Source organism: Mytilus californianus, unplaced genomic scaffold (assembly GCF_021869535.1).
Source record: "Mytilus californianus isolate M0D057914Y unplaced genomic scaffold, xbMytCali1.0.p SCAF_3, whole genome shotgun sequence".
Classification (NCBI taxonomy): domain Eukaryota; kingdom Metazoa; phylum Mollusca; class Bivalvia; order Mytilida; family Mytilidae; genus Mytilus; species Mytilus californianus.
This window is the reverse complement of record NW_026262679.1, coordinates 45,106,840-45,122,592: the sequence shown is the minus strand read 5'-3', so window position 1 is coordinate 45,122,592 and position 15,753 is coordinate 45,106,840. Positions and strand designations below refer to the sequence as shown.

The following is a 15,753-nucleotide window of genomic DNA, read 5'->3' as shown; positions in this document are numbered from 1 at the left end:
GACCTCCAAAGATATGCAAGATATATAATAAAAAAAAGATGCAGGATACAATGTTTAAAAAAAAAAGATATACAAGATTAATAGTGAAAAAAAAGATGCAAGATACAGCATAAAAAAAAAAAAGATATACAAGATTAATAGTGAAAAAAAAGATGCAAGATACAACATAAAAAAAAAGATATACAAGATTAATAGTAAAAAAAAAGAATATGCAAGATACAAGATGTGCAAGATACAAAATGAAAAAAAGATATGCAAGATACAAAGGGAATAAAGATATGCCAGATACATAGTGAAAAAAAAGATATGTAAGATACAACATAAAAAAAAAGATATGCAAGCTTAAGATACATAGTGAAAAAAAAGATCTACAAGATTAATAGTGAAAAAAAAGAATATGAAAGATATGCAAGATACATAGTGAAGAAAAAAAGATGTGCAAGATACATAGTGAAGAAAAAGAAATGCAAGATGCATAGTGAAGAAAAATGAAATGCAAGATACATAGTAAAGAAAAAAAGAAATGCAAGATACATAGTGGAGAAAAAAAGAAATGCAAGATAAGTAGTGAAGAAAAAGAAATGCAAGATGGATAGTGAAGTAAAAAAGATGTACAAGATTTATAGTGAAAAAAAAATGCAAGATACAACATAAAAAAAAATAGATATACAAGATTAATAGTAAAAAAAGGAATATGCAAGATACATAGTGAAAAAAAAGATGTGCAAGATACAACATAAAAAAAAAGATATGTAAGCTTAAGATACATAGTGAAAAAAAAGATATGCAAGATGCATCATAAAAAAAAAGATCTACAAGATTAATAGTGAGAAAAAAAGAATATGCAAGATACATAATGAAAAAAAAGAAATGCAAGATACATAGTGAAGAAAAAGAAATGCAAGATGCATAGTGAAGAAAAAAAGAAGATTCATAATTAATCATACAATTTTGTTTTGCAGCCAATTTATGTGAAGGGTTACATGCCTATGCCAAGAGTTGCTGTTTATTCCTGTGAACTTGAAAAAGAATGGTTAGATAAAGAGTCTCCAAAGTCTAATGGAAAGTCTTCTAAGTTTGGCAAATGTAAGTATTAATCTAGGGAACTAATATTTGAGAGTTCAAGATTTTAATGTGGTGGAATACTGTAATTAGTTCTTACAGATACTACATTTTGGAAGACAATAAAAAAAAAATTTTATTATAATTTTGCAGCAAAAAATATAATTGTTAGTGATAAAAAATGTGAATAAGGATGAATAGATGAGATGTGTGATATACAATGATGAGACAGCAACCAGATAACACAAGTAATAGTGATACCTAGAGAGCAACATACATTCTTAAACAAAAGATGGTCTAAACAAAATGTCAAGTTCTAATATCGTCCAAAGAAATTGTGAATAAATTTAATTATCAAAGATCAGCCATCAAATCTCTACAGATACTTTTGATTTTGAAGAGAGATTCATATACAAACAATGTATATTTATTGAACTATTTCTTTTAGTACTTCACAGATGTATGCATTACGCATCTATGGTCTGTGCAGATTTTTCAGGATTGCCTGAGGCTGAACTTGGACCTTTATATCGTATGAATTGTTAAAATATTTTAAATTTCTTTAATGTTTATCCAGCATACAATTTCATACAACAGAAAACAAAATGCAAAATGAGTTTCAGGGGCAAATCACCTGATAAATAAGAGATTTTTGGAAATAAAGATTTAAAACACATCGACGTGATTTTTCTGATTTCATGCGAAAATAATTTGAACTTTAATAAAATAATACTTTATAAAGATGAAAACATTACTGTAAACAGGGAAATTTTCGTGGCAGTTTTTTTTCGCAGTAAAGTTGAAATGCTAGTGAGCATTTCAAAATAATTTATTAAAATTTGTATAGGACCCCTATAAATCGTGAATTGAGAACAGCACGAATCAAGATTAAGTTGGTAAATCGTGAAATAAAAGTGGTGCGAACATTTCCTGGTTTACAGTACCTGAAACAAACAGTGAAGACCACTCTTCTTTGTTTACATTGATAATGAAGTCAAAAATGAATTGCTTTATAGCATGACTAACATCAAGGAAATTTCATAGTTCAGCTTACTTTTTAAAACAGAAATTATGCAAAAAATTTGGTAACCCTGGTTATCATGGTCATTTGATTGTTCAGGCCTCAATCATGAAGACAATCACTTATGGTATTTTAACTTTATAAGTATATTCATGATTATTGTGTTTTATGTGATTTTTAAAATCCCATTGCTCAAAGTAAAAAAAAAGGATTTCATTAGTAATTAAAATCAAAATTATTTTGTAAATTTAATTTAGAAAAAAAAATAAGTAAGACTTTTTTGCATAGCTATTAAACATACTTCATCATGTTTCACTGGTAACAAGTACATCATATTTATCTACAGGAGAGTTATTTTATCTTGACAGGTTCAGGAAGAAAACCATGTACATTTTTTATGGAAGGAAGCTGCAAACGAAGTGACTGTAAATTTTCCCATGATTTGTCCAACATTACTTGTAGATTCTGGGAGGAAGGAGATTGTTTTAAAGGTGATCTCTGCCCATTCCTGCATAGTTATTATGTGTAAGTAATTACTTAGCAGTTGTTAAATGCATATTGAGAGAAAAATACAAAGAAAAAACCCTAAACAACATGAACAACTTGCCAAATGTAATTTTAGGTGAAAACTCATATAGAACAAAGTTGTTCATTAGGTGATATATGACATTTAATGAGGCCAAATTAAAAATATTCATGTTTAGCTTTTATATCTATTCTGTTTTTATTCCCCCACCATGTCCGTACATCTCAAAATTAGATTCTGTTCTCTAACTTTAGTTTGCCTCACTCAAATATGAAATTTGTACACAATGCTTATTACCACCAAACACAGATCAAGTTCAATTTTGAGTGGCGTCACTTTCGCTGTTCTTGAGTTATGTCCCTTAATAAATAGAAAATTGGTGAATTTGTATATTTACAAGCGGGGGCATCTGTGTCCCATGGACACATTCTTCATTTATTTTTAGCTCACCTGGCCCAAAGGACCAAGTGAACTTTTCTCATCACTTGGCGCCGTTGTCATTTAACTTTTACAAAAATCATCTTCTAAACTACTGGGGCATCCAAACTTAGCCACAATCATCCTTGGGGTATCTAGTTTAAAAATTGTGTCCGATGACCCTGCCTGCCAACCAAGATGGCCGACATGGCTAAAAATAGAACATAGGGGTAAAATGCAAGTTTTGTCTATTATTTTGAAAGCGTTATAAATAGAGAAAATCTGACCGGGCAAAAATGTTCAGAATGTTGAGCTCTACCAATTGTTCATATACGTCAAAATTGTCAAACGACTTCTTATTGGAGTCATTGTCCTTAAATGACAAATTTTACCATTATTATATGCCTGTTTAAGGGACGTATTATGGCATACCGTTGTCCGTCGTCAACATGTTGGACATTAACTCAAAAACGCTTTGACCAATTTGCATGAAACTTTGGTGAATTGTTAATATTTATTGACGTGAGCTTCCTTTCGTTTTTTATAAATTTTATATTTTACGTTTCCGAGTTTTGGGGTTTTATTCATTAAAAAAAGGGGGATTTTCCAGTTTTCTGACAATAACTCACAAACTCTTTCAGCAATTTGCAAGAAACTTTGGTGAATTGTTTATAGCTATTGGCATGAGCTCCCTTTTGATTTTTATAAATTTTTAGATTTTATGTGTCCGAGTTGTGGGGTTTTATTCATTAAAAAAAGGTGGATTTTCCAGTTTTCGGTCACTAACTCAAAAATGCTTTTACCAGTTTTCATTAAACTTTGTCAACTGATTTATATCTATTAAGATAACCTCCCTTTAGTTTTTTATAAATTTCTGATATGACATTGAGAAGTTATTGAACTTTATTCTTTGAAAACGCGACGGGCATATCATGCGCTCATGGCGCAGCTGTTTATTTTATGCCCCTGCCGTTGCCTCAACCAAATGTTATGAAACTTATACACAATACTTATTACCTCAAAACACAGATCAAGTTTGAATTTGGGTGGTGTCACTTTTACCTTTCTAGAGTTATGCCCCTTTACTAATGGAAAAATTGCTGAATTTTTCGTTTCTGTTCTCTAACAAGTTTGCCTCAACCAAATGTTATGAAACTTATACACATTTGCTTATTACTACAACATACAGATCAACATTGAATTTTGGTGGCATCACTTTGACCGTTCTAGAGTTATGCCCATTTACAAATGGAAAAATGTTTCTGTTCTTGAACTTAAGTTTATTTACCATTTTTTTTTCCATTTTTGCCTTATATCTTAAAAATTATAATAGATAGATAGAAACTTAAATAAGCAAAAATGATCAGCAAGACAAGATCTACAATTTAGACAATATGGAGGAAATCGTCCGATGACTCCTTATTGGAGTTATTGCCCTTTAGTGATGAATGTTACCATTTTTTTGCATTTTGCCTTATATGATAAAAAGTATAATAGATAAATAGACACTTTATAAATCACAAAAATGATCAGCAAGGCAAAATCTACTAACAAGTCAAATTTTGCCGATATTGTTATTAGACTGTCACTCTTTATAGGAGTGATTGCCTTTAAATGAGGATTTTTTTTACCCTCTTTTGTGTTTTGAGCAAAAACTAAAGAAGATAGAGAGAAACTAAACAGACTAAATGATCAGCAATCCAAGATCAACAAAACAGATTTTTGTCATGAATTCTATTCTCGTCTACAATGTTGGAGAGTGTCCTTTGTTGAATATGCTCATAGACCAAGGTGAGCGACACAAAATAGCCCCTAGTTTATATGCATACCTTGATGATTTTCATTGGCATTTTTTGTTGAGAAAATAAAAGAAACAACCATTTTCCTAATTTTTCCTATTCATGAAATGTTGCCTTCCATTTGTATATGTTTAACTGGATATCTCAACAAACATGTACACATTTTTTCTACCTGCAACATTTACATTCATTTGACAGCATGTATCGTACAGACCAACAACATTTTATCTGTCATCAAGTACAAAAAAAATATAGATAATTGTTAAAATGTCATATTTGTTTGTTGTACCATCTTACCATCTGGAAAATAAAATCAATTAATGTTCGATACTGGATAGATTGACTTTTTGAAAATGATGATTTTTTTTTTATAAATTTAGTGAAGGTTTTCTCTGAATTTACCTTCATAAGGAATGCTCAAAGCAAAAACTTAAAAGCCAAAGATGCCTACATGAACCTGCCCCTATCTGCCATGTAATTCAATATTTTGTGCTGGTAATTTGTTTCCTCTGACTAACTTTGAAATGGACCATTCATGGATATTGATTTGTTATTACAGTTCTGAAATACCAGTTGATATCAAAGAAAATGTTGATGATTATTTTGAATTTCAAGAAGAGGAGTTTCCACAGCTTTCTAATCAAAGTAAGGTAAGTGCCTTCAGGTATTGTTAAGAACACTTGAGCTGTGTCGGATAGAAATCAACTTTATTCAAATGAATATGAATACATCTGTTAACCTATTTTGGGTTGAAAAAATCTCTATGCAAAGTCTGTAACAAATTGAGTTGATATAAGAACCCTACAAAACAGACCAAAATTCATCTTTTATTTCGTATTTGAATGTTCCAAAATCAAAGTCTTTATACATGTACATGTATACGTGCACTTGCATGAGGTTGACACAGCTCACTTGTTAAATGAGAGTTTGGATTGGGGAATAGAAGTGTAAGCAAAGTGAGAACACTATTTTTTTGTCAGAAATCAATGCAAATGAAGGTTGAATAAGACCACTATTTATGCAGTCTTTGATTATAATGAAAGAATGTTAGGGATGTATGGCTCTGTGATGCTGTTAACAATGCAAAGTTCTGACTTTTGGCTTAATAATAAAACAATTAGATTTTCATCATACATTTGAAATGTTTAGTTTACTGCTAGATTAAGTCATTTCTCATTTTGTTCAGCCTGAATTGTTAACAGTGAACAAATTAATAGTATGGTTGCATATGTTTTCTATGCCCCACCTAGTGGCATTATGTTTTTTGGTCTATGTGTCTGTTCTTCTGTCAGTCTGTCCCACTTCAGGTTACAGTTTTAGGTCAAGTTAATTTTGGATGAAGTTGAAGTCCAATAAACTTGAAACTTACTACACATATTCCCTATGATATGATCTTTCTAATTTTAATGCCAAATTAGAGTTTTGACCCCAATTTCATGGTCCACTGAACATAGAAAATGATAGTGCGAGTGGGGCATCCATGTACTAAGGACACATTCTTGTTATCCCCACCTGTTTGTTGGTGTTTGTCAGTCTGATAAAAAAATATGGTTTGTCCACTCAATATCAAGGTAGAAAAAATATTTTACATATACTGAAGGTTTGCATATTATCAGAATTTTAATTCCATGAATTATTTACAAAATGATGGGTTAGTTGAACTTAGCTAATTATTTTAGATATATAGTGCACTGTTTGCTGGCTCAAGTCTTCTTATTAAGTTGCATTCTTATGTTGATTTCATTTATTTATGGAATGGAATTTAATTAGTCATATATCATATTATAATTACCTTTTCAGGATCTGTTTGAAATTTTTTTTTATCATAATCCATTATATTTTTCACATGTTTTTTTTTGTAGAGACAGAAACAAAAGATATTAAAATCTGAGAAGTCAAATACTTTTGTTGAATCAAGGAAAATTTACAGGACAAATGGATCCAAGCAGAAATCCGTAAAATTAACAGAAAAAAATGAAAATTAAGTTGTGTACATAATATTTACATATCTGCATCAGTGATAAAACATTTTGAACTTTATCCTATGTTTATCTTTAACTCTTAAAACAATCAAAATTGTCAACAACACAAATGTATAAAATTTGGCTAAAAGAGGCTTCATAAAATATTCATTGAAAAAATGCATAATTTGGAACAAGGTTTTAAAATTTACGCTTTTTTTTTTTTTTTTAAATCAGCTTTATAGCTTGTTCTTACCATTCAGCAAAGTTTCATTTATAAAGATTTATTATTGTATTCAGTCATTTTGAAATATTATTACCTTATTAATCATTTTGCAGATAACTTTCATTTCCATATAAGAGATTAAATACAGCCTGTTCTTGATTTATGCATGTATAACATTAAAGAAATTAAAACTCTCCTGTTTAAAGATCAGATTTATAAATATGTGTTTTTTTTTATATCACTGTAACGGTTTTGTAAGTTTACAATAGAAATTAAATGGCAAAAAAATTTACACACTTGTTTCTGGCAAACAAGTTCTTTCAGGAAAGATAAGTAATATTCTGTGTTGGATTGTGACTGTAGATTTCTTTGCTCATAGAAAGTTATAGAAAATATTTAAAAACACTTTCTGCAGGAGAGTTCATGTATATAAAATTGTTTTTAAACAAATGTTTGTAGTATATTGAAGTTTATTCAGATTTTTAAAACAAAATGTATAGTACTAAAGTGCAAGTTTGGGGGTCTTTTTTTGTACAATTGATAAATAGAAGATAAGAAATGAGGTTTTAGCCAAAAGGAAATTCATTTGATATTTGTCTGAAGAGTTAATTATTGAAAGTTAAAGAGTTTGAAATGGAACATTCTTGTTTATCAGATTTTTTGCAAATTAAAGAAAATAGAAGGAAAAAAATGAATCTTACGCATTAAATAATGAAGTTGTTAAATGAAGAGTTTCCATTTTAAACTCCTTGAACCTTTAACATTCTAGTGCTCATTGTTAAAGAGCCTCTTGTACAATTGTTGCCAAGTTTATGTAGAGCAAAATTCTGTTACAGAATGAAAAAATATATATGTGTGTGTGTAGATTTTTTTTATTAATACTCCCTTGATTTTCATAATTGTTACTTTCAGTTATTAGTTTTGATTTTCAACATGTTTTATTTAATGCTATCAGTGTTCAAAGAATACTGAGGAATTATATTAATAACAAGTGTGCCATTATAGCTATGCACCATTTTATTGTATGACTTGTGGTGATGTTCAAAAATTTTGTTAGTGTTGTTCAACAACTGTTTTTTTTTTCAGTACTCATTGGAAATTTTGGAAGTTTATTTGTAAATTCTCAAAGGTTACTCAAAGTATTTGGGATGACTAGATTCTTGAAACACCATAGTCAATGATGATACAAGTAATCAGTGATTTTTCTCTCAGAAATTACAATCTTAACATGGTTTATTCAGGAAAGACCAAAAAGAAAAGTTTTTGTGACAATTTTTTCATCTTGAATTGTATACTGGATAATCCAGTACAAGCCACTTTCTTTGCTGTTGTGGTTTTACTTTCTAATAATTGTTAAACAATTAAGGAGAAATAAAACCCTTAACTGTACTAATTAGGAAAATTAACAAATTGTTGATCAAAAATATTTTTGATGAGGTGTTTAAAGATATGCAAAACCAAAGGATATCAAAACATTTTCATTTTAATTGTTAAAGTTTCTTTTATAGAATAATAAAAATGCCTGAAAACTAAGAAAAGAATGATAAGATTGCATAGTTAAAATTTAAAATGAAATAGTTAAAACTTTGTGTGTAGAATAAATAAGAATGCCTGAAAACTAAGAAAAGAATATTAGGATAGCATAGTTGAAATTTAAAATAAAATAATATGTTGTATATAGTTTAAAAGATAAGATTTAAACAGCATAATCATCAGGAGTCGGTTTCACCAAAAAACTTTTGACTAAGATCAATCTTATGTCATGAACAGTTCAGTATACTAACGATCAATCTTGGTCGTAAGTTTTTTACTGAAACCAACTCCAGGGTCTACTATCATATCCAGTACCTGTGAGTGAGATAAAATGATGGGATGCCAACCTTATTTCTTTATTAAATAAATATTTCAAAGAATCAGAAACTCTACGCCTTTCTTTTTTCTTTCTCTTCTCTATACTTTCTTATTTCTTTCTCTTCTCTATACTTTCTTATTTCTTTCTCACTGTTACTATTAATTTTCCTTCTATGATTGATGCTTATTTCAAATGGGCCAGAGTAGAACCATTCAAAAGTAATATGAAATTCAATGTAAAGGATGGGTTTCAATTTGGAAAATCCTCAACTGAATCAAACTTTACTTTACACTGAAGGGATCACGGGGAAAACATGCCTCTTCTTGGGAAAGTATTTCACCGATTCTTCGTTTTACATTTAAAAGGTGATTTTTTTTCTCCATTAAGTTTCTATTAAAGTCCAAGATGACCACCATTGCTGAGCAAAGTGTGTAGAGGAAATTGCTGAATAATGTGTCATCCAATCCTTTGATAAGTGAGCGTAAAGGTCAGATGGGTTATACCAGCTCATTCAAGTTTCATGGTGTACAAAAAATGGCAAAGGCTGACATAACAAAACACTTCAATAAGTGTAGTTTGATAATATATTATACAAAATGTATAATGATGGTAGAAATCAGACTTACAAAATGTCATTTAAAAGTAGCTATATATATATATAGTGACATGCTTTACATTTCAAGTTAAAATGATGTTAAATTGTAAAGGTATTTTAAATTTTGTGTATTTAAAAAAAACCTATTATAAGAACAAGTCGGGAATTAAGGTTGGCATTGCTGTTTATATCTGTAAAATGAATATCCGTTAATAAGTAGTATTAGATAGTATTAGAAATAATCTTAAACATGGTAAATGTTGTGTGTAATTGTTTTGTGTGTGATGTATGAGTGTTGGGTTTTGTGTGATGTATAAATGTGGGGTTGTGATTAATTTATTTAATAATTGTTTCTGTTGTCTGAAGATTGTTAAGTTTGTAAAAGATTTTTTATTTTGTTTTCTGAGTAAGAGCTGCAAAAGGAAAACATTTGAAAGTTCTCTGTTGTTTTAGCTCTTATACAAATGCAGATTTATCATGTTAAAATGAATGATGTGTGCTTAACATACAAAATATCCAAGTCCTGTTTAATACCAGGTCAGAGCCTTTTTTTTAATCTGTTAATTGGTATTCTCATTATTTATATTATCAACAAGTTTAAAAAGTTGATTTCTTTTTACATTATTGGATGTTATGAAGTAACTCTAGGTCTAGATGGTTTGGAACCAAACAGTATTGATTAGCAGTTCCTAGATCATATTAGTATTTAAGTGTGGGTGTCAATTCTATGACTACAAGCAAGTCAGTTTTAATGTTCATGGAAAAAATACTTATTTTCAAGCTTGTTTAACTGTTAAACCAGATGGAGGACAATTCCATTCATATCATGGAGGCAAGCACAAGAATCTTAACACATTCAAGGTTATTTTTTAAGTGTTGAGACAAACAGAAAAATTGTAACAAAAATTAGGGCATATGGTGTATTAATTCATGAGACAAATTCCCTACACAGACTTTAATAACCAAACCCAAATCAAGCAAAGGAACTTTGGTTTTTTTTTACTGTTTCTTCATCTCAAAGTCATTATGAGGCTTTCAACCCATATCAAAAGCTTAAACCTCTTTGCAATCTCAATTCTATGTATAAATAGTAAATATAAATATTATACAAAGGTTATGTTAAGTATCTACATCACTTGTATAACATGATATCTCTGTTTAAATAAATAAAAAAAATGCAGTTCACGATGAACAAATCCCGATCACATATGTTTTACAGGGACAGTAATTGCATTTAAAATGAACAAAACATGTTTAAGAAGTGTTCATGTGCATGAATGGAGATCGTATACAAGATTTCTCTTCTTAAATTAAATGTACATAAAAGAACTAAAATTATTAGTCAATTGTTTTTGTATTTTTTATTTTTATATAAACTAACCATTAAAAAAGGAAAGCTTTAAAGCAGATAGGAAGTATGTAAGAAATGAATAAGACCAAGTCAAGTTGATTCTAGTCATTTATAGACAGATGTTGCTTTGATATAACCAGATGTAAATGATAATCAGACGTGAATAAACAGACACATTCAAACGATAAATTTTTAACCAAAACTGGCTATGATTATAAGGCAACAGGTGTAAACTGCTAAAAATAAACAACCAGTTAAAAAAAAAGCTTACTTTAAAATATTAATGCTTAGTAAAAAAGTGGCTTGTATGGATTTACATAATGTTTAGGATTGTATCTAAATTTTATTGTTTTTCTTTGCAAGTAGTTGTGTAAACAACTATAACCTAAAGCTAAGTTGATTGCATGTTTCTCAGGATGTTAAAATTAGATAGTTTTTAATTTGTTGGTGTTAACATTGATTATATGATTGTTTGTTCCTTATGACAAAGTCGGAGAATATATTATCTATGTTGTTTGTTAGAAGAAGTTGCTGATGTCTAAAATGATTAGTGTTTATTCCGTCATGGTAGAAACATGCATTCAATTTTATGTAGTATGGGTTTTTGACAGTACTATTTTACTATATTCACTAGTTTTTCTTTAAAAGAAGAAATATGACTGGACAAAAGAAGCAACTCCAGCTTCTTTTTTATTTTATTTTTTTTTGTAAGGGAGGGACATGTCAAATATTCTGTTTTACATAAAAATATTAGGAATTATGACTGGACATTACTTCAATAGTTTAAGAAGATCTGATCGCAAGTTGTATGAACTTTTTGTGGAAGGGGATGAAACTTGCATTTATGGAATAGCAATTTGAATTTTGCAACATAAAATTGCATTTATATGCCAACATAAAGTTACATTTATACAGGGAAAATTTGTGTTAACTTTCATGTAACATTGCTTTTTTCTTTTTTATGAACTATATGATTAAATGTCTGATATCAGTCTGTGCAGATATATATGTACATATTTACACTGAATGTTGGGTGTTTTGAATAGGTTATATCAAAGCAGTTTATTAATGCTTTACGTTTAAAGAAGTCATGAATTTTGATCGTAAATCCATAATCTGAAAAGAAAAAATGGAAAAAAAAAGAATAAATCATTTATATGTATATTTACATTAATTCATCGTTAGATTTCATTTAAACTCATACAACCATATAGTCCTATAAGTCCCAGTAGAATCCTTCCATCTTTTATCCTTAATAATCATAAAGCATATTTTACTTTTTCATACAGAAATAACTTGCATGATTGTTTTTTTATAACACTGAAATGAATGACTTTTTATCTTAAAAAAAAATTCAGACAAAATATACAAAAGAATATGTTGAAACTAGTAAAAGTCTGTCGTCATATTCCTTTTGGAAAATTTCAAAATTTCTTCTTGTCCGAGATTCCCTTTTCAAAGAATATAGGGAATGAAAACTTGATAAAAAAATGTAAAGCCTTTTTTAAAAAGATACAATTTTAAGTTTTAGTTAGTCCTGGACATAGTTTCTATGTTCTGTTTCTGCCTTCACCAGACTGAAAAGTGAACAAATGGTTTACAAATTGACCAAAAATGTCTAGTTGCTTAAAAAATGATAAAAAGTAAACATTGCAATTTTTGTTTAGAGAATGTAAATATTTCAGTGTGCTGTGGTCCTTAAAATGCCATGAACTTGAACCAATTTAAAACAAAGTATATATAAGAAGAAAAAATTTAATATTTGCCATTAAATATGGTTTCTTTGTATGAATGGAGGTGGCATCTGTTATAGTTTTACCCAGAACAATGTTTTGTGTTCATCATTTTAGTTTATGTAAGAAAGTTTGGAGTATGTATGTATGTACATTATTCATCTGTTTGTCATTGTTATGTTACACCCTCAAAATCCATATTCCATGATTTTACATTTAAAAAGTAAAATATTAATGTTTAGCATAAAAAAAATATTATTTAATGTTGTTGATAAATATTGGTGCCGACATTTTGAAATCTATGCACATCTTTATGGTTGATGTGTTATAAGAATTTTACATTGATGCATATAGAGACGAAATTTTCTTCAATCTTCTAAAGTATCAAAGCTGTAGAAGATGAGAAATCTTTCTCACTTCATCAATAAAGGCACAGAGATCATTGTCATGTTTAATGTTTAGAAGTTGATACAAGAATCGGTATTGATCTGTCACAGAGTAATCAGAATCTGTGTTGGTTTTCATATGTTGCAATTTTCAGAGATGATTCTGTATGACCACTTATATAAAAAAAAAATATTTGTTTTGGCAGATTGAACATTTACTTAGATTAATGCCCTTATTTTAAATTGAAATATACAATTTTGTATTATTTTTTTTATATATATAAAAAATTAACCATTGGACAATTTTTGATTAAATTTATCCACAATGCCGTAGACCATTGAATACAAGTAATTTATTTGTGATTAATCAATTTGACATTCTACACAATTCAATAGGGCTTAATATTAATTTTTAAACCAATAAATCTGAGTTTTTTCACTCTTCAGTTTTACTTGATGAACTCAGTCAAGGGGGACCTGCAACTGATAGATTCTTCTGTTACAGAAAAACACTGATTCTTGTTCATGTGTGTATAAATGGAGGAAAGTTTTATAAACACAAATATTTTTTTTCGTTGGATGGTTGCGTACCATCTGTTTCGCACATTGGGTTCATATTAAGTTATCTGAATGTATATTCATTGTAGTATAAACCTTAATTTTGTATGAATTGACCCATTTTGTATGGTGGATTTTTCAGCATAGCATTCTTTTTTGGTAATTTTCTCATTTTGTGTTCGGTGAACACTAATGTATAAATGTGATGTTAATATAAGCTTTGATAGCTTGGGGAATAAGTCACTTGGAGAAATGAGATTGAACGATGCTATTTGTTAAGGTCAACAAATGGAACAGTTGCTGATGTAAAAAATACCTTGAATATTTTAAAGAAATTCAGCTCAAGACAATTGGCCATTAGACTTAGAAATTATTATGTAGACTGTTAGAGGGATGGAATACATTTGAAAATAACACACATTAATGCAAGTCCATCATTTTGCTTTGATATGCATTTACATGTAAAAAAAAATATGTATGCAGTATTACAATTCTGAATAATTGGTTGAAAAATTTGAGTGATTTTAATTGCTCAATAATTTTTTTTGTACTCACTTTTCAAGAAAAAATGTTCCCACTTTTGAATTGCAAAAAATATAATTTTATTAACTTAACCAATAACAGTTCCAGGCCAAAGAATTGTATTATAAATGTGGTAACAATCACAGACAGATTTAACAAAAATCCTAATTTATATCAAACAAAGTTTTGTTGTGAATTAGAAAATGCATATTTGTTGTACATTTAATTGTTTAGTACATGGCTTTTTATGTTGCTTTTATAATAATCCTTGATAATTGTTGACAAAAAATAGGGAAAAAACAAACTGGAGTAAAATATGTTCAAAATTTTGAATACTCCCAAAGTACTTTTTTTTTTTATTTAAAGTTTAGGAGATTAAAAAAAAAAATTTTTGTAGCTACAAGTAATAGTTTATGCTGCTTTTTAATTCTTGTGAAAATAGTATTTGGTTATCGGTGTATGTGGAAGCTAATTAGAAATTAATTTATTATTCAAACTTCAAATTAATCAAAAATCAGCTGTGAATGTTTGCAAATTTCCTGTCATATGTCACATAATTTATGTTTTTAAAATGCTCATGTCTAGTTTGCTATGTTAAAAATTTTGATGAGAAAGTTAAATGTTTCTCAACCAAAAAAGTGAAAAGAATGCTCCAATTTGGGGTTATAATATTATTACAAATATTGTTCATATAACAAAATGACAATGCAATTTACAGACAGAATTGTTAAACCATCAAAACAGTGTAAAAAAAAGTTAATTCTGTAGATTGTGAAATGATTTTACATCATTGATATTTGAGTCAATACCACTTGACTAATGTTCATGAACTAACCATTTTGTTCTGGTTTGAAGTAAGTTATAGAGGAAATTTCAGCTAAATTAAGACTTTTTGATCTAGCTGTGAAATTCCATCTAGAACATGTTATACTGAGAACAAATGGGCTATTTACATGTACTGTGTATAAAGCGGAAGGAGATAAAAATGGAAAAAGCTGAAAAAAGTACAAACCATTGAAAAATATTCCAGAAAATGGTATGTTACAAAAACAATAAAAGTTTGAAGAGTGATTGGTGTTTGATTATTAGCCTTCTATTTTAGATAGCATGCAGAACAGTGCAATGGTCTCTGATGAAGAAATGTGTCCCAATTGTCAGCATCAACCATGGTGCAAAAAGATTGTATCTAGTCTTTATAGCTCTGTATGAAATGTTTCCAATATGAGACTACTTTTTGGCATTATCTTTGGTTTAAAAATCTATGTCAGTGTGACACCTAACCAAACTCCTTTAATATCTCGAGTCATTTTTTTGTGAAAATCAATTTCTGAGTTTTTACAAGTTACAACCCATCTATATTTGGTATATAGAATTTATAGATTGTAATTCCTGTCTGCAGGAGGCACCTAACATTTATATCATTTTAATTGTTTAGTGATTCATATTCAATATAAAGCCAATTTCTTAATTACTAGATCTGTATTTGGTCAAAAGTTTTTATTTTAAATGGTGAACATGTCCTTTCTGGATGGGGATCATTTAAATATGACTTCATTTCCAGACTCATTGATTTATATTATCTTTAAGTGACTTGGTCAGTTTATAATGATAATGATGATGATGGAATGGTGGTTAATGTCCATTGTCAAATATTACATGCAAATCAGACTGAGAACATGTTAATGTGATATAAATATAAAAACAAGATGATGTATGATTGCCAATGAGACAACTATCCAATTGC

The 15,753-nt window shown here is 28.9% G+C and overlaps 1 protein-coding gene across 3 annotated transcripts in view; it reads left to right on the top strand.

Annotated features, from left to right (window-relative positions):
* Positions 1-15,080, top strand: part of LOC127734665 (uncharacterized) — a 28,268-nt gene extending 13,188 nt beyond the window's left edge. The window contains exons 6-10 of one of the 3 annotated variants that reach the window (XM_052244659.1): positions 963-1,086; positions 1,511-1,594; positions 2,452-2,608; positions 5,385-5,470; positions 6,688-15,080. In XM_052244659.1, coding sequence (XP_052100619.1) covers positions 963-1,086; positions 1,511-1,594; positions 2,452-2,608; positions 5,385-5,470; positions 6,688-6,716 — 480 coding nt within the window. In that variant the 3' untranslated portion in view covers positions 6,717-15,080. Of the gene's footprint in view, positions 1-962; positions 1,087-1,510; positions 1,595-2,451; positions 2,609-5,384; positions 5,476-6,687 lie in introns of all 3 variants that reach the window. The other 2 variants (XM_052244657.1, XM_052244658.1) reach the window with 2 other exon arrangements.
* Positions 15,081-15,753: the final 673 nt, after the last annotated feature.